This window comes from Medicago sativa, chromosome 7, assembly GCF_051527215.1.
Source record: "Medicago sativa cultivar Bolivia chromosome 7, Bolivia_mono, whole genome shotgun sequence".
Taxonomy (NCBI): domain Eukaryota; kingdom Viridiplantae; phylum Streptophyta; class Magnoliopsida; order Fabales; family Fabaceae; genus Medicago; species Medicago sativa.
In genome coordinates this window covers 56112501-56131716 of record NC_140755.1, presented here as the reverse complement: position 1 = coordinate 56131716, position 19216 = coordinate 56112501, and the positions used below count along the sequence as shown (strand labels likewise).

The 19216-nt window shown below is 36.5% G+C and overlaps 1 protein-coding gene and 1 pseudogene across 2 annotated transcripts; one reads left to right on the top strand and one right to left on the bottom strand.

Annotated features, from left to right (window-relative positions):
- Positions 1–1058: 1058 nt before the first annotated feature.
- On the top strand, positions 1059–5677 carry LOC146906928 (GTP cyclohydrolase I). The gene is made up of 2 exons (XM_085731132.1): positions 1059–1499; positions 4246–5677. The coding sequence occupies exons 1-2, from the start codon at positions 1313–1315 to the stop codon at positions 5424–5426; spliced, it is 1368 nt and encodes a 455-aa protein (XP_085587258.1). The 5' UTR covers positions 1059–1312; the 3' UTR covers positions 5427–5677.
- A 719-nt stretch (positions 5678–6396) lies between these two features.
- LOC146906927 (soyasapogenol B glucuronide galactosyltransferase pseudogene) lies at positions 6397–8174 on the bottom strand (annotated as a pseudogene). Its single transcript, XR_015020716.1, has one exon. The product of XR_015020716.1 is annotated as a soyasapogenol B glucuronide galactosyltransferase pseudogene (transcript).
- Between the last annotated feature and the right edge of the window lie 11042 nt (positions 8175–19216).

Sequence of the window (19216 nt, the reverse complement as noted above, 5' to 3'; positions counted from 1 at the left end):
TGTATGTTGGTAGTTTTGATTAAAATTCTTGGTTCACAATAGTTATATGAAATATGTATTGTTGTTCTAAGTATTTTCTTATGTGTATTGGAAACAAATGTAAGAGGCAATTATGCTAAGCTGTTTGTGCTGCTATTGTTCTAAGTTGTTTGTGTTGTTATTGTTCCAACAAGTTCGTGTCAAAAACCCCCCTGTAGTTTATCAATAATGGTCAAAAAACCCCCTGTAGTTTATCAATAATGGTCAAAAACCCCCCTGTATTTGAATTATTTGGGCTTATGTTTTGACAGAACCTGTTATGCTAGTTCTGTTTGTGGTTGGTGGCGTGTTTTTGCGGCCTGCAGTGTCTGGGTGCCTGCAGTGTCTAGGTGCATGAGTGTCTAAGTTTATAATCTATGACTAAGGTATGCTACTATATGACAGAATTATCTCTGTGAAATCATCATTTAAGTATGCTACCTATAATGACAGTATAAGCATAGAACAGTATAATGACAGTATAAGCATAGAACATCTATATGACAGAACTATATGACAGAATTATCTCTGTATAAGCACATTATATAGTAGTGATAATAATGACAGTGACATATATTAGTCATATAAATTAGCATATAGAAGGAATAAGATTCATAGTGGTGATCAATTATCATAAATTTGCAAGGAAAAATCATATTTTTTTTCAAAAAAAAAAAAAAATTTTCAAAAAAAAAAAATTTCAAAAAAAAATTAAAAAATATAGTCAATTACCCCCCTCTGACGTGACATGCCTTTTCTGACCATGTGGCAGTGCCACGTGGGCAGTTAACTGCCACATTAGCATGTTGGATGGAGGAAATTAACGGAGGGGGGTAATTGACTAACGTTTATCAATTTCGGAGGGGTAATTGATATTTCGTTAACTGCAGGGGGGGTAATTGACGCGCCTTGCAATTTCGGGGGGGTATTTGGCTAATTACTCATTATTCCTTCCTCTTTTCAACCAATACCTCTGTCTTGTCAAAAAAAAAAAAAAAAAAACCAATACAAGGTGCAAATATGTAAGATCCACACAATTCAAATCCAACCAACCCACCACACCAAACCAAGCCAAACCACACCACCAACCCCTTGTTTTTTTTTTTTATTCCTTTTTTCTTACCCTCTCTCTCTCTCTGTTTATTCTTGATCATCTCCATTTCCCAACACCGATCTCAACGACCCTTTTGCATTTTCAGACGTGGGTCGTCGTCAAAATTTCATCTTGGGGTGCATGTCACCCTATACAATTTTGAAGATTTGATTCGGCTTTTGTGTGGTTTTTGGTGTTTCAATGGGTTGTTTAGATGATGGTCGATTCAATGTTGAGCTTGAAAATGGGAAGAACAATGGGAAAGAAGGTTCTGCCATTGAAGATGCTGTGAAGGTTTTGTTGATGGGTCTCGGTGAAGATATTAATAGGGAAGGTATTAGAAAGACACCACTTCGTGTTGCCAAAGCCCTTCGTGAAGGAACAAAAGGTAAAACAAAGTTTTTTTTTTTTCCATCTTATTCTAGCAACTTGGCTCTTAAGTTTGTGTTTGATTCTATGATGATGAAAATTGATTTTGACTTAAAAACGAGTTAAGATAAAATGATTTATGTTTGGATCCATTCATGTGAAACTTAGTTGAATGATAAATTTGAGTGTAAAAATTATGTTTGGAGGCAAAAGCTAAAAATCCTAGCTTCAAGTTAAAATCAATTCTAAATCCAGACCCTTATACATATGAAAAATTGATTTTAAACCTTCAAAATCACTGTTGGCTAACAATGGATCCAAACATACATCAAGCACTCATATGTGCTTTTTCTTTTTTGGTGTCCAATTCTATTTGCTTCAAAATTTAAATTGTGATGGGAGAGAGTTATATGTTTTTGACTTTTGCTTTAGATTGATTTATGAGTAGTGGAATTTTGTTTGGCCTGATATCAAAGTTTGGATCTAATATATGGTGATTTTCATGTTAGTTTGCTGGATATATATTGAATTGTTGGATCTTTTACTATCTTATTCCTTTGAAAACGTTAGCGAAAAAGCTGATTATAGTTGAGGATATTTATTTGTCTATTGTTAGACGTGCATTTGTCTACTTTTTAGTTTTAACATGCATGTTTGTCCTTTTCTACTGAGTGATTAAAATTGAATGGGATGGACATTAGTAGTGAATACTTTAATTCATCTTGTCAACTTCCATCTTGAGATTCTCCTTGATGGAAGTAGAAAAATTTGGCGAGTTTAAAATTTCCTCGCTTCTGTTTGTCTGTTATTACAGTTAATCCCATTGATAAGTTTCAGGCAGCTAATAAATATGATTTGGTTTAGATCTTGTTTTGGAAAAGTTTAATTTCTTGCTTAACCAAAAAGGGTATATTTTTTTATATGTTTCTCTTCAGTTTAGTACGATTTAGACGTGATCTCAACTTGCAACTCTGTGAGTGGAAATCGTTGAGAGTTTTATTGGTAAGGTTGCGTAGGTGATTGTAGAAACTACTAGCTGGAGGTATGTGTGTGTTTGAGGGATCTTGCATCATGTGGTCCCTTGTTCAGGAATGCAATCATAAGCTATGAAGCACGGACTCTGACACAGATACCTGACACGACACTGACATGGACACATCGACACCGCTAATGTAAAAAACATAGGACACTGACACTGCTACCTATATATTAATTTATTTATAAAAGATCTAAATTAAGAACCAAAATACATACATACGCATCTAACTTGAGCAATTTATTTCATTAAAAAAAGTTCTATAACAAGGTACAATAGTATTTTGCCTTTATTTATCCACCTACTATCGAAAAATTTAAATGCGCTGTAATCAACTTTAATGTCTATAACCTCTCGTTGATCAACATTTCTCACACATCTTTAACTCTTGAATACACTGTGTGTGAAAGCAGAGAAATAAATCTAGATATTTGTCTGAGTTGTTCGACACGCCTCACATAAGTGTTGTATAGGTGTCGGACACTAGTCCAAGGAGTGTCGAAGTGAAGAAGAAAACAACTTATTTAGGACACTTGTCTGACACGTGTTGTACGAGTGTCATAGGAGTGTCGGACACCGCGACACGCCTAATCCTAGAGGTGTCTGTGCTTTCATAAGTTGTTTATGACCTTCCGTGATTCAAAATCGATTTGAAATCTTGTTGCGTTTGAAACATGAAGGTACTCTCTGAATACAGGGAATGATTTGAGATACGTGCAGGACTGATGTATGACAGAGCATGAATATCTTAAAAGGGATCTTCATGAATGGGGAATGTAACCGTGTTCAAAACAAAGCTAGGGGCCAGTGTTGAGTCAAGTTTGTGTAGAGGTTCAGCTGTGAGACCCCTTAATAAACATTTGAGCTGGCAAGGACAAGAGAAGAACTATTGATAGCATAAATTTTCCATTTTTCAGCTTTAGGTCAAGTGAAAGCTGTGGGTATATTGCAGACCAGTAATAAAATGGCTCTACACTTGGATATGTTTGAAGTTCTTTAGGTTTTTTTAAGGCAAAAGAAACTTCTAGTGCAAAGGTATCATATAGATAGAGAGAGACAAGTCAGTTCTTAATTATGTTAGCATCTCGGACCCTATCAATCATCTGCTGCCCACCAGAAAATATTATTAAATTAAAGGAAAAAGAACAAAGAAAACAAGGGAGGATCAAACCAAAAGCAATCAAACAAATCTCTTAGACTGGAGGCCATGCCTATTATGCATGAAAGCTTGCCAAAAAGATCTGGAGGCAAATCCCACCACATGAAATTAAAATTAAGAATGCTAGGTATTCATGTTAGAAAGTTTAGAGAGAACTCTGAGAGTTGTGAAATATCAGGTTTTTAAGTTCTTAGAGTTGAGTTAGGGAAAATGGAGTTCTTTAGCATGAAAGCAGATTGCATTTAGTCGTTTTTCATTTTCTTAGCAATTACCACCCAGATGATATTTTATTTCATACCTGAATCATGAAGTTGCACCAAGTACTGGTTTAAGTCTTTTTCATGGAAGTTGTTCATTTGTCAATCTGTTTTGCGGGGCCGGTATCTGGTCATATAATTATCTTCCATTTAGTCAGCTTTTGCATTTCTTTTTCTGCGCTCTTGTGCTGTTGCCGCGGGGAGGCTTTTATTGTCCACTGGCGCTCCACATTACATTGCACTGAATTGAAAAATTATAATATATTCTTCAATATTGCCATTACTAACAATAGTGAGATCTATCTTCTTCTAGGTTACAGGCAAAAGGTGAAGGACATTGTTGAAGGTGCTTTATTCCCTGAAGCTGGACTAGATAATAGAGTTGGCCATGCTGGTGGAGCAGGTGGACTTGTGATTGTTAGAGATATTGACTTGTTTTCCTATTGCGAGTCATGCATGCTTCCATTCCAGGTCAAGTGTCATGTCGGTTACGTTCCCTCCAGTGAAAGAGTTGTTGGTTTAAGCAAACTCTCCCGTGTTGCTGATGTATTTGCAAAGCGACTTCAAGAGCCTCAGCGTCTTGCAAATGAAGTTTGTTCTGCTTTGCATCATGGAATAAAGCCAGATGGTGTTGCCGTCATACTTCAATGTACACACATCCACTTTCCAGACGTAGAATCAGTCTTTCTCGACTCAAACCACCAAGGATTGGTTAAGATACTCGTTTCCGCTGGTTCTGGGGTTTTCGAAAACAAGAACGCAGACGAATGGACTGATTTCTTTAGTCTCCTCAAATTTAGAGGTATCAGTATGGAAAAAATCAATTTTAGAGGATCATCTGACATGAGCTGGTGTTCTTCTCAATCCGCCAAAATTTCCTCCAAAACCGGGCCTGTCAACCCTGCAATGGTCACTGCAGTAGCTTCAATTATTAAATCTTTGGGAGAAGATCCACTGAGGAAGGAGCTTAGAGGGACTCCAACTAGATTTGTGAAGTGGTTGATGAACTTTCAAAACTGCAACTTTGACATGAAGTTGAATGGTTTTCTCAATGGTGGGATAGCTTCTTTAAACACAAATAAGGAGGTTGAATTGAATGACAAGAAAATATGTTCTGAGCTGAACTTAGCATTTTGGTCACAATGTGAGCACCATTTACTTCCATTTCATGGTGTTGTTCACATAGGTTACATCCTATCAGATGGATTTAGTCCTATTGGAAAATCTCTTTTACAATCGATAGTACATTTTTACGGTTTCAAGCTTCAAGTTCAGGAGAGGCTTACCAGACAGATAGCTGAAACAATTTCGCCGTTGATAGGTGGCGATGTGATAGTTGTTGTAGAGGCTAGCCACACATGTATGATTTCTAGGGGTATTGAAAAGTTTGGAAGTAGTACTGCAACTATTGCTGTTTTAGGACAGTTTTCAACCGACCTTACAACAAGGGCTTCCTTCTTGCAGGGTATTCCAAGTCCTACATCTTCAGATTAATGATTCTTGTTTGAACTTGCTTGAAATAATTTAGCACTAGCTCCAATTTTTGTTTGCATTTTGAAGTTGCTCAAATTTTGATTCAGTTTACGTAGAATTATAGCCAGAAATTGTCTTTTATATGCTTCTTATACCCTAAATCCCTTGACAAAAGTTGGATTTATGTATCTGCCAACTTTGGCAGTAAACTGTTGTGTAAGTTTACCCTAAAAGTTATTCTTGATCTTGAGTTTTGAATTCTCATTACTTTATATGAAGGTTCACAATGTTATCTTGTTGGAAAAAAAATAAAAAATCAGATACTATTGAATTTGGAGATAATTTTGTTTGAAGCTGACAGCAACACAAGTGGTATATATTCCCTATGGTTTTATTTTTACAAAGAATTAATTCATTTCTCTATGTGTTACTGATTAGCAACCATTGCCTCCCTCTGCTTCACATCATTCATTCATGTGTGCACGTGAACAAGGAAATAAATGAGGTATATAATACTGAATTTAATCAACTATTTTTATAAAATTGCATTATTATGTCAAAAAGATGGGAACACCTTCATTCATTGGTACTGCTACTAATCAAGTTGGAATTGTATGTGGGCGGTGGATATGGTACTTAAGGGTAGTCTTAGCTATAAGTTTGGAGATAAGATTTTTGGGTCTAAATTAGTACTAGATTATGGAAAATAAAACAGTTAAACAGACTTCATCATATGCTTTATCAAATGGCATGAAGCATGCAAACATACTTAACAAGCTTGTCCATTTTTCTTGAGTGGAACCATAATCTTTCATTAACTAAAATCTGAACCAGAATTGTGAGCATCACATTCAAATTTCAATTAATTGTCTCCTAATGTGGATAACAGAAGCCATTACTTACCACTTATCTTGACCAAGAGTTATATAGTATATATATAGAAGCCCATGGCCTGATAGAAAACTAAAATATTTGTAGTGATAAATTAATATGACCAATGAAATGATAAATATTATAAAGCAAACCAAAGTAGACAACAAAATTTGATTCATCATCACCTCTTTTCTTAGCTTAATATGAAAGATGCTTAGTAAAATCTAACATCCTTTAAAATCATTTCAGTGCAAAAAAAAGCTGGAAAAAAAAAACTTGGATTTGTGTTTCATCTTATTGAAAGCCTTCATCAACTACACCTACTGAAGCATCAAACATTACTCCTTCATTTGAATTATCTAATCTGCTTTCTCACCAAGTGACTTAGATTTCTTCAATGATTTCAGCTCATCAATCAACAGAATCAAGTTGTTGTGAGAGTGTCCACCCTCCTCTATAGTCCTCTTTGCAGCATCACCAAGCTTCTTTGCTCTCATCCTCATTTCTTTGCTCTCTTGGCCACTTCCCATCAAAATCTCCACAGCATTACCTATCTCTTCCCTTTTCACCAGTCCTTCACTAGTGCTATTCCAAAACTTGTTTAGTTTTGCTCCAACTGGGACCCCTATCTTCAAAACATCGACAAGCAACTTTTCATTGTAAAATTGCTCAGCAAACATTGGCCATGCGATCATTGGCAAACCCGAATTCAAGCTTTCGAGAATTGAGTTCCAACCACAGTGAGTCACAATCCCTCCTGTTGCAGGGTGATCCAATATCAGAAGTTGCGGTGCCCAATTCCATATGACATATCCCTTTTTGCTTTCTTTCATCCTTTCCTCAAAATCTTGTAGGAAACTGTTTTCACTCTCATCTCTCTCATTTTTCCTTACAACCCAGATAAAATTATGACCTGAATTTTCAAGACCGTGTGCGATTTCTACAATCTGCGCATTTTCAAGCCTAGTTAGACTTCCAAAACTTACATACAATACAGACTCATTTTGCTTCGAGTTAAGCCAATTTAGCAACTCTTCCTCTTTTCCGATCTCCTCTACGTGTCCCCTACCGGCCTTTTTTTCATCATCCTTGTTAGCCCTAGCTGAAACCGGTCCTACACACCAAGATTTGATCCCCAATGTAGTCTTACTAAGTTTTTCATAATCACTTTCCAGTTCATGAAAACTATTGTACAGCGTTCCATAACTTCTTTTCTCTGATTCAAACATTGGTTCAAAATAGTCAGTGATAGGATTCTTTGCCCTTAACCAATCAGGAAGCTGCAGAGGAGTCATCTCAATGGTATGAGGCAAACCAGGAATCGTAAATTTCTGCGTATCAGAAACTAAATTATCATGAGGTCTATACTTCATGATCAAATGGAAGGCACAGTTAGAGAAGTAGCTTGAGCTGTAATAATGAATTCTTGGAATACCTAGTTTCGCAGCTGCTTCGACGGTCCAAGCATACATCTGATCAGTAACTATACAATCTGGTCGAAGATCTTGAAACAGACTCTCGACAGGATCTTGAAGCATCCATATTCCACGGGTGATTTTACCAAGCATTTCAAGTGAAGTTCCATGTTTGATATTTTCAACACCATCTGGAAGACCAACTTGAGCTGAAGGGAACTGAATAAGTTGAGTTTTGATGGAGTATCCTGAATTGAAGTCACTGTCTATGGATTTTTGGAATGTGGAAGCATTGGCATGAGTAGCAATGATTGTAACATTCACACCATGCTTGGCAAATAGTCTTGCTGTGTCTATCATAGGATTCATATGGCCAGGAGTTGGATATGGAAGAAAAGCTACATGAAGTTGGTTATGGGATTGTTGAGATTCCATTGTTGCTTTTGAAATCTATGAGGTGGAAGTCTGGTTCAATTCCTGTGAGTTGATATTCAAGTCTAGTATTGTTATAGTAAAAAGTCTGTTCACATTTACAAGTTAGATATTTTTTTTAGGAGAATGTTAATCAGTGCACCAAAGATAATGGTTAAGCATCTAAAATAATTAAGTTTTTATGAAAAAGAAGTGTAATCGTTAGTACTTTATCAAAAATAATATTTTATATTTTCAAGACAAAATTTCTATTTGTAAATTTCTTAACCATTGTCATGAGGGTAATAGTAGGACTTCAGTTGTTAATTTTCACTAAATTGATACCTACTACACAGTACCATCCTATGAAAATAAATAAATGAACCAGCTTTCTCTTTTTCTGGCCACAAGGGATTATAAAATGGTGACACGAGACACACGGGGTAGGAGAGTTGAATGAGGATAGAATAAAGAATCATAAAAAATAAGTGGAGATCATTGACTTGTAACTGTAGCAGTTATGATTATGAAATGCTTCGGATTTTAAATATAATCTCTAGTAAAATTTTAATTATAACTTTACTATTAAACTATTAGTGAGAGAGAAATTTATTAATTGGTTTGTTGAGTCTCGATAAAAAAAAAATACAAGACACTTGGACCAAGTTTAAATGTATCTAATTATATTATATAGAAACAAATATCTACCATTTTTACTTATTTACCTATACCCATTTTTTCAATAAATTTTTCACTTCCCACATACAAGGTTATTTATGTCTATTCCACCTAAAAAAACACCTTTTTAGTTTATTAATGCAAAGTACTGCACCTTTTTAATTTATTAATGCAAAGTAATGCAACTACACCCAATTGTCAAAAGCTCATTCAAACTCATGTTTCCCACTTTTATCTAATTCAAACTTTTGAAAGTTTGAAATCTATCTATCTACTTACAATATATGAAAACAATACACTACCAAAATTACTTAACTACACATACCTAATTTTCTTCCAAACTTTTTCATTTACAACTTTAGGGTTATTTTTGTCAAATCCACTATCAAAACTCACTTCACTAAAACCCACTTTCTTACCTTTCATTATTTAATAATAAACTTTTCTCTCTCATCTTTCTTTATTTATAATAATAATCTTTTCTTTTTCATCTTTATTTATTTAATAATAAACTTTTCTCTCACCTTTATTTTTTAATAATAAATTTTTCTCTCTCAATCTCACTCTCATCTTTTATCTTTTTCTTACCAACTTTTTTTCATTTTTCATTTTCTCTCTTCATTTTCAACTCCATTTCTCTACTAATTTTCAATTCGGTTTTACTAACAAGTTTTTTTTTTTTTTTTTTTATAGAGGAAACTAACAAGTGTTGTTGTTATAGCATAATATGATTTTGTATTTTACGATAACACTATTATATACTCCCTCCGTTTCAAAATGAGTGTCGCTTTGGCTAAAAAAATTTGTTTCAAAATGAATGTCACTTTACATTTCCAATACAGCTTTAATTTTTTTCTTCCAACTTACCCTCAATAAATACTCAAACTTTTCTCTCACACAATTTTCAATGCAACTTTAATTTTGTGTTTTTCTTATAAATTAAGGGCAATTTAGTAAAAGCGGTATATTCAATGATTATTTCATTTCATTTCTTAATCTGTGCGTCAAAGCCTAAAGCGACACTCATTTTGAAACGGAGGGATTAATACGTTAATTATGTTTTTTCACGGGACGCATATTAATATTTTTCACACTCAAAAATATTAGTAAATAAAATCTATGATTATTTTTATTTATTAGCTTTTTTATATCGTCAATACTAAAACACGAACAATATTATAATATACTATGATTAATCATACTTTAATTTTTTCTGTTGTTTTTTTTAAATGTATCACTAAAAAACTCGTTGGAATGTACAATTGTAACACGAGACCCATTTTAGTAACTACAACGTGTGATCAATTTTAATTAGTATTTTTTTAATATCTCTAATTAAACACCGTGAGTGCCTAAGTTTTATTAATATATTAATAAAATATATGTGAGTGTATGGATTATATATTAATAAAAATATATATGAGTATATGTTTGTTTTATGGAAATATATTAATATATTCTTATTTCTGAAATTTAATGGGAACTATATATTGATAAAATACAAATGAGTATATGAACTATATATTAACAAAAATATATCTCACTATATGTTTTTTTACGGGAATATGTTAGTATATATTTATTTATTAAATGTATTTTCATTTATTAGCTTTTTTAATATCGTCAATACTAAAACAAAAACAATATTATAATATACTATGATTAATCATACTTCAATTTTTTCCGTTTTTTTTTGAAAATGTATCACTGAAAAAATCATTGGAGTGTACAATTATAACACGGGACCCATTTTAGTAACTACAACGAGTGATAAGTTTTAATTAGTATTTTTTTAATATCTCTATTTAAACACCGCGACTGCCTAAGTTTTATTAAGGCTTAAATAGGTCGTTCGTCCTCGTAAATATAGACCATTTGAATTTTCGTCCCTGAAGTTACTAATCCTTCCAATCTGCCACTGCAATATTTAATCATTTGAAAAATGGTCCTATATACATCTTATTAGTAACTTCAGGGACGAAAATTCAAATGACTTATATTTGCAGGGACTAAAGACCTATTTAAGCCAACCACCTCACCCAATCATCACTTGCCACATGGGCACCATGTCGCTAATGACAGCCACCTCGGCAAAAATACCTAATTAGGACCAAAAGTCAAATGATTAAATTTTGCAGTGGCAGATTGGAAGGATTAGTAAATTCAGGGACGAAAATTCAAATGACCTATATTTGCAGGGACGAAAGACCTATTTAAGCCTTTTATTAATATATTCAAAAAATATATGTGGGTGTATGAACTATATATTAATAAAAATATATATGTGAGTATATGTTTGTTTTACAGGAATATATTAGTATATTCTTATTTCTGAAATCTAATGGGAACTATATATTGATAAATATATATATGAGTGTATGGACTATATATTAATAAAAATATATCTCACTATATGTTTTTATGCGGGAATATGTTAGTATATGTTTATTTGTGAAATGTATTTTTATTTTTATTTTTAATATCGTCAATACTAAAACAAACAAAAAAAATTATAATATACTATGATTAATCATGCTTCAATTTTTTTCGTTGTTTTTTCTTTAAAATGTATCAATAAAAAACCCGTTGGAGTGTACAATTGTAACACGGGACCCATTTTAGTAACTATAACGAGTGATCAGTTTTAATTAGTATTTTTCACACTAAAACATATTAGTAAATAAAAACTATGATTATTTTTATTTATTAGTTTTTTTAATATCGTCAATACTAAAATTTAATATATATTTGTTCATATTAAAATTTAATTATTTTATAATTTTTCATTACTACCGATCAATATATACATTATTATGCTTTAAATACTTTACATATTTTCACCATGAACAAAAAAAATCACTATGTCAAGTGCAACCGAGACGCGACAGGCGGCGAAGCCGCGGTCATACAGCACGGCGAAGCCGCGCTACCCGTGCTGTAGCACGGGTATCTTGACTAGTTCAATATAGAAACAAATATCTACCATTTTTACTTATTTACCCATACCCAGTTTTTCAATAAATTTTTCACTTCCCACATACAAGGTTATTTATGTCTATTCCGCCTAAAAAACACCTTTTTAGTTTATTAATGCAAAGTAATGCACCTTTTTAATTTATTAATGCAAAGTAATGCAACTACACCCAATTGTCAAAAGCTCATTCAAAGTGTTTTTGCAGCTAATGAGATTTTTGCAGCTATGTTACTTTTTTTCTCTCCATCAAAGTGTTTTCTAACATTTTATTTAATTTATTTTGCAGGAAACTTATTCTTCTTTTACCAAATCTTAAGTCTTTTTATTAAATTATAAAGAATATTAAAGAAAATTCTTTTTCTTTTCAAACAAAAAAGTTTTCTTTATTTTAATCAAAAGAAAAGTTTTTTGTTTTTACTAAACAAAAAAAACTGAAGATAAAATATGAAAATATATATATCAGATCCAAAAAACATAAACGGATTCATTGATCTATAAACAAGAAGGAAGAGAAGAAATTGTATTGTATATTTACTTCAAAACAAAAAGTTAGATCTAATCTTATCATTTGATTGTTTTTTTTTTAAGAAGATCATTTGATTGTTGTTATTGGTGCAGGTATGAGAGAAAAGAACTAACTCGTCTGGATCTATTCTTTTCTTTTCTGTTTTTTAGGCATTGATTTATTTATTTATTTATTTATTTTTACTTCTATAATTGTATAAAGTATTTTTTTAGGAATTGTTGCTCATAACAAATAAAAAATAAAAAATTTTATGATATATTGTATTAAAAAAAGTCTTTTATATATTGTATTGTTTTGTTTTATTTTTTCATTTCTCTCATAAAAATAAAAAATAACTGAGAGTGACTGTTGATACTCCCTTCGTCCCGCAATAGATAACCCATTTGAAAATATTTAATTTTTATCTAACTTACTTTGACCATATTTTTTAATAATAAACAAAGATAAATAATATTATATAATACGTTCTTAGATTCGTCTCGATGAGTGTTTTAAAAATATCAAGTGTGGAAGTCAAAAACTAGAAACTGTTATCTATAACTATAAAAAACACACGGGATCAAAATTTGTGAATGATCAATTTATAAAATACAGGACGAAGATTTGTGAATGATAAATATAAAAAAACATAGGACCAATATTTATGAATAATAAATATAAAAAACACGGGACAAATATTTGTGAATGATAAATATAAAAAATACATAACAAAGATTTGTGAATAATAAATATAAAAAATATGAACCAAAATGTGTGAATGATAAATAGAAATAAAACAGCACCAAACTTTCCGAATGATAAATTTACAAAAAGCATTAACCAAAGTTTCGGAACTGCCTAAGTTTTACTAAAAATAAAGTATATGTTGGTGTATGGACTATATATTAATAAAAATGTATATCAATATATATTTGTTTTACTAGAATATATTTGTATTTTCTTATTTATGAAATCTAATGAGAACTATATTGTACTTGCAAAAAGTACGGTAAGGAATACTAGGACTCTAGGGTTTAGGCTGATGATTAGATGATCTGAGACTGCTCTCAAGAGAGGTATTTATAGCCTGCTATGGGCTTGGGCTTTGGTTGCTTGGTTCCCAAGCAACATGGGTATTTACGTATTTTGGGTGTTTTTAGAGGGTTCTGGAGACTAAGTGAGGCGGCGCCCTCATGGAAGACGCGCCTGGTCCTGGTTAGCCTTTCTGAAGTTGTCCTGGCCCTTCTAGCGGGCGACTTGGCCCTTCAGGAGGGCGCCTAGGCCCTTATGGAGGGCGTCCAGGTCCTTATGGAGGGATTTTGAGCCTTTAGGAATATTATGACGGTCCACAGCCCCCCAAGCACGAGTCTTGGGACAAGGCGAAGTGATGGTGACATAGGACTGGACTTCCCGGAGGTTTTAGCAAGTCTTCTAAGAAGGTTATGACGGTCCACAACCCCCCAAGCACGAGTCTTGGGACAAGGCGAAGTGTTTGAGTTGCGTTATGAATTCGTGAACGCTGAGGGTCTGACTTTACGACGCCCGGGGGCGTGATAGACTTTCACGGCGCGTTTAACTTACCGGTGATCGTTTCGTATTCTGTTTCACTGATGAGCGCCACGTGTCACGATCCTATGACCTATCCCACTCAATCGTCTGCGACACGCTTCCCGAAACGAACTTCTCGCCTCCCTATAAGAAGGTTGTGTTTGGCTTTCCAACATTTCTTTCCATTTCTCTTCCTCTTCATTTCGCTGTTCCAGCTGCCCGAAGCTTCGACGATTCGTGCTAAACTCCCATACAGGTATTCTTCGTCCTCTCATCACTTCTTCTTGTATTATATTCATTTTTACTTTAGCGCGATCATAGTTTCTAGGGGGATGGTTTTAATTAGGGATTGTGACGAGGATGGTAAATTAATTTGTCCTACTGACCCAAACGAAAGGGATCAGCTGAGGAAGGAATGTTTGCGACATGCCACTGGGCCAGATGGGATTATTAACTAGGATAAGTACTATTTCGGGTTACACGGAGAGGAGTTGTTTAGTGACTTGTCTAGTGACTCTAGCGTTGATTCGGGTAGGGATATTGACTGTGTGATTCTGTCTGCTACTCCAGTAACCCAGTGTAGACAGGACGATTTCCAGGACAGCCTTCCACCTCGAGAACTCTTGCAAGGATCTGAAGACGAGGGTTCCTTTGTTAGCTCAGTTGAAATGGTTCCTTTTGCGGAAGAAGTGCGTATGGAGGAGTCGTTATACGTTGATGTTTCGGCTTTAGATCTATTTAGGAGTAAGTTTGATATTTCCGCAACTGAGAGTGAAGAGGATGTGGTGTTGTTATCTTGCGATCCTGACGAACGAGTCTGTGATCAGGAGATGGCTGGTGAGGGTGATGAGTCGTACTTTGTGTATACTACCGTGCTTGAAGAGTTTGGCGTGAAGATACCGTTCACGCCCTTTGAAATGGACGTCTTGAAGTTTTTAAACGTGGCTCCGACTCAAATTCGGCCTAATAGTTGGGCGTTTATTAGAGGGTTTGAGATATTGTGTAAGGCATTAGGTTTGGAACCTTCAGTTGGCGCGTTCCTTTGTTTCTATGGGACGAAAGACGTCAATAAAGGTACGTGGATCGCCATTTCTGCTCATTCAGGGAAACGACTTTTTCCTCAATACGCCTGTAACTTTAAGAAGAAGTGGCGCGATACCTTTGTTAGAGTTCAGGGATCGCCTGGATGTTCAACTTCGTCAGTGCTGTTGGATGGCAAGCCCAAGTTTCCTCTTCGGTGGACTAATAATCCTCTGGCGGTGGGGGGATATGATTTGGACGCCATGTCTCCTTACGAACGAATCTTGGTACAATTTCTTGAAGAGGTTCCTCTGACCAAGATTCATGAACTATTGAATAGGGAAGGTGACGAAAAACGCTTGACGGCTTATTTGCGTGAGTGTCCTACTTGGCTTTGTTTGTCGTATTCCTCTGCTGGTTACTATTTTGCTTTTATTGACCTTCCTCTTTTTTGTTTCTTTTTTCTTTGCAGAAGAGATGCTGCCTTTAACTAGAGCGGAGATGAGGAAGTACCTGGCGGAGTTGGAGGCAAGCAAGAATCTTGAAGGGTACGTGTCGAGTGATCCGGCGGGAATGTCTTTGAGGAAGCTAAAAAGGAATGAGGCTTCTACGAAGGGTGATGTTGGGGGTACCGAAACTGATGAGCCGGAGGTAGCTGCTGATGGGAACGCCGTTGTTCATCTTGACTCGCCATCTTCCAAAAAGGCGAGGACCGGCAAGGGCGCCAGATCAGGAGGTAGTCGCCCTTCGGCGCGTGTCAACGTTGGGGGTACTTCTCTGAACGACCAAGCCATGGAGTCGTTCTGGCACTCAGAGTTTGACTTCCGCCGGTAAACTTTTCTTTCCTTACTGTTTTCTGGATCCTGACTTTGGTTATTATAGTCTAAACGAGCTTGGTTGTTTGTTTCGAAGGTATATGGCAGAGAAGGTTCCCTTTGCCCAGGTTGATGTTGAAGCGGCGGTGAAGGCAAAGTCCAGTGACTTGGTTGCCGACGTTGGCACAGCCGTCCTCCGTACTTTGCTATTGACTCACGCTTGGGAGTTGAAGTACGGAGCATTGGAGAAGAAACAACTGGATGCTGCGGAGGACGTGGAGAAATGGAAGCACAAAGTTGTTGGTTTGGAGGGGCGACTATCGGATGCGTTGAAGGAAAAGAAGACTGCAGAGAAGGCTTTGGAGGAGATGAGACGAGCAAAGGAAGCTGCTAAGAACGAGAGAGATGAGAAGGATGCGGTTCTGAAGAAGTCTAACTTGGCGGTTGATGAGGGGAGGCGCTCTTTAGCTCTCTATTTTCAGAATGGATTCAAGCTGGCTACCGAACAAGTTTTACTCTTTAATCCAGAAGCCAAGATGGAGGAGCTTGATCCTTTTAAAATCATTGTGGATGGTAAATTGGTAGATGATGAGTGAATTTCATGTTGTAACTAACTATGGCGGCTCTGCGTAGCGCCTTTATTTTGAACAATGCGTTTTGGCGTCTTTGACTTGTGTTTTGCGAACTATATTTATACTTTTGCGAATTTTACCTTTCTTTGCTTAAACAATGCTTGTATTGGCGGCCTAGGTTATTTTTATTTTGTTTCAAGGATGATTGATCTTGCCCGAATTTTGTTGTGTCTTACTGACGACCTCTATACTGTTTGCTGGTCGAAAAAATCATTCGTTTATGTTTGCAGTTTTTCTTTCGACTGTCTATGATTTCTGTACGGAAGGCGATGTTATCATGGCGACCTTGGAGGTTGCGGTGCCTTAGTATTTTTGTTGGTGTAAGTTTCTCTTCATGGCGTGCCATTTTTGTTATCATTCGCAGTTTATTTGATTTTCTGGCGATTTATCTTATTGACCTCGTTTAGGGCGGTTACGTTTCTTCTTTCTTCGCGGTTTTTTAGTCGGAGCTTTTTAGGGCGATCGCCTATTTGTTGCTTGGCGATTTATTTAGTCGAACCCTCTACGGGGTGGTTGCGTAATCTTTATTTCTTTCGGCGGCTTATTTAGTCGAACCCTTTTCAGGGTGGCCGCCTATTCTTATTTCTTTCGGCGGCTTATTTAGTCGAACCCTTTTTAGGGTGGCCGCCTATTTGTTGCTGGCGACTTATTTAGTCGAACCCTCTACAGGGTGGTCGCATAATTTTTATTTCTTTCGGCGGCTTATTTAGTCGAACCCTTTTTAGGGTGGCCGCCTATTTGTTGCTGGCGACTTATTTAGTCGAACCCTCTACAGGGTGGTCGCATAATTCTTATTTCTTTCGGAGGCTTATTTAGTCGAACCCTTTTTAGGGTGGCCGCCTATTTGTTGCTGGCGACTTATTTAGTCGAACCCTCTACAGGGTGGTTGCATAATTTGCTCTCATCTGTATCGCGTTGTCGCCTTTCTATTTGACTTTTGGTCTGTTAAAAATGAAAATAACAAGTAACATGTGCAGAGGCAATCATATTTGAAAAGGAGAGGGCGCCTCGTTAAAAACCCCTGCCCTTGCAGGGGAAAAGAGTGCTACCCTAACCTTATGTTCTTTTCAATAACTTGAAGAAATAACAATATTCATAGTGGTGGCTTTATGCCATCCTTATTCATAAATCAATAAGATATTAACTATAATAATGGCGTAGATTAGCTATATTCTAGGTGCGGGGAATAGCCTATCCACTTAACTCTTCCAGCTTGTATGCACCATGCGAGCACTTCTCTCGGATTCTATAGGGGCCCTCCCAATTGGGAAATAGCTTGCCTATCCTTGTTGGGGCGACGACTTGCTTCAGTACCAGATCGCCCTCCTTCATTTCCCTGGGCGCCACTTTAGAATTGTAGCGGCGAGCTGCTCTTTGTTTGGCGGCGAACTCTCGGATGTGGGCTTGCTCCCTGACCTCGTCAATGATATCCATGCTGACTGCCATACCTACTTCATTTGCTTTTTCAGAGAAATAAATACGTAAATTGGAGAAACAATTCTGTTAATTCATCTGAAGTAAAGTTTGTTTTCCTGCACGAAAAATGTGTTAGACGGTCTAATAACAATACGATACCTTCTTCTGAAAACGTGTCTCGCCGCCACGTGGGAGTATCTATTTCCACAGGAAGCATGGCGTCCGCGCCGTAAACCATTGTGAAGGGCGTTTCCTTGGTAGTGGAGTGCGGAGTAGTGTGATACGACCATAATACCTGTACTTACGTGGACATGGCATTCATTGTAGTCTTTTTGTGGCATACTCCAAGACAAATGAGTTTAATTTAGATTAATTTTAACCACTATACTTACCTCATGTAGCTGCTCTGCCCAAAGACTCTTGGCCGCCTCTAGCTTTTTCTTGATTCCGTTCAGAATGACTTTGTTTGCTGACTCGGCCTGCCCATTAGCTTGCGGATGGATTACTGAAGCGAAGTTTGTTTGGATTCCCAGGTGCTTGCAGAAATCTACTACAGTTGAGCTTGCGAATTGAGTTCCATTGTCCGATACTATGCATCTGGGGAGCCCAAAGCGACAAATGATCTTTTTCCAGTAGAACTTCTTGACCCTTTCGGCTGTTATCTTGGCGACTGCTTCCGCCTCGATCCATTTAGTAAAGTAGTCCACGCCCACGATAAGAAACTTCAGCTGTCCTGGGGCGAGAGGAAAAGGTCCGACTATGTCAACCGCCCATTTGTGAAAGGGCCATGGAGAATAAACAGAGGTTAACTCCTGAGCTGGGGCGTGCTTCTTGTCGGAGAATCTTTGGCACTTGTCGCATTTTTTCACGAAGTCTGAACTGTCCTGAAGCATGGTGGGCCAATAGTATCCTGCACGGAGGAGCTTTGCCGCCAACGCCCGCCCTCCAATGTGGCTGCCACAAACACCTTCATGTACTTCGAGCAGCACTAATTGGGTCTCATCTTCTCCCAGGCAGCGTAGTAGCGGATTCGTTCGCCCTCGCTTGTAAAGTTTTCTTGATATGATGACAAATTTGGAGGCTCTTTTCCGCACTGTCTGCTCTTCTTCGCTGTTTCTATTCGTGAATGATCCAGTTAAGTATCTTAGCAATGGTTCCATCCATCCATCCTTTCCCTCAACGATGTGATGCACGCTTTCGTTATTGATGTTGGGCGTCGCAACAACTTCTTGGATGACGGTCCTGTTGTTGCCTGGTCATTTGGTGCTGGCGAGTTTGGCCAGTAGGTCAGCCCTGGCGTTTTGCTCTCGTGGTACGTAGACTGCTTCGAAGAACATAAATCTTTTGGCGAGGTCTTGTACTTTTGCCAAATACTTGATGAGTTGGGGGTCCTTAGTCTGATATTCGCCAGTACTCTGACTCATCACCAGTTGAGAATCACTCTTTGCTCTTAGGTTTTCCGCTCCCATTTCTTGTGCCAAAATCATGCCAGCAATTAGCGCTTCGTACTCCGCTTGATTTTTG

Coding starts and splice junctions, on each gene's coding strand:
- LOC146906928 (XM_085731132.1), top strand. CDS start 1,313: ATGGGTTGTTTAGATGATGGTCGATTCAATGTTGAGCTTGAAAATGGG. Junction 1,500..4,245: donor CCTTCGTGAAGGAACAAAAG/GTAAAACAAAGT, acceptor ATCTTCTTCTAG/GTTACAGGCAAAAGGTGAAG.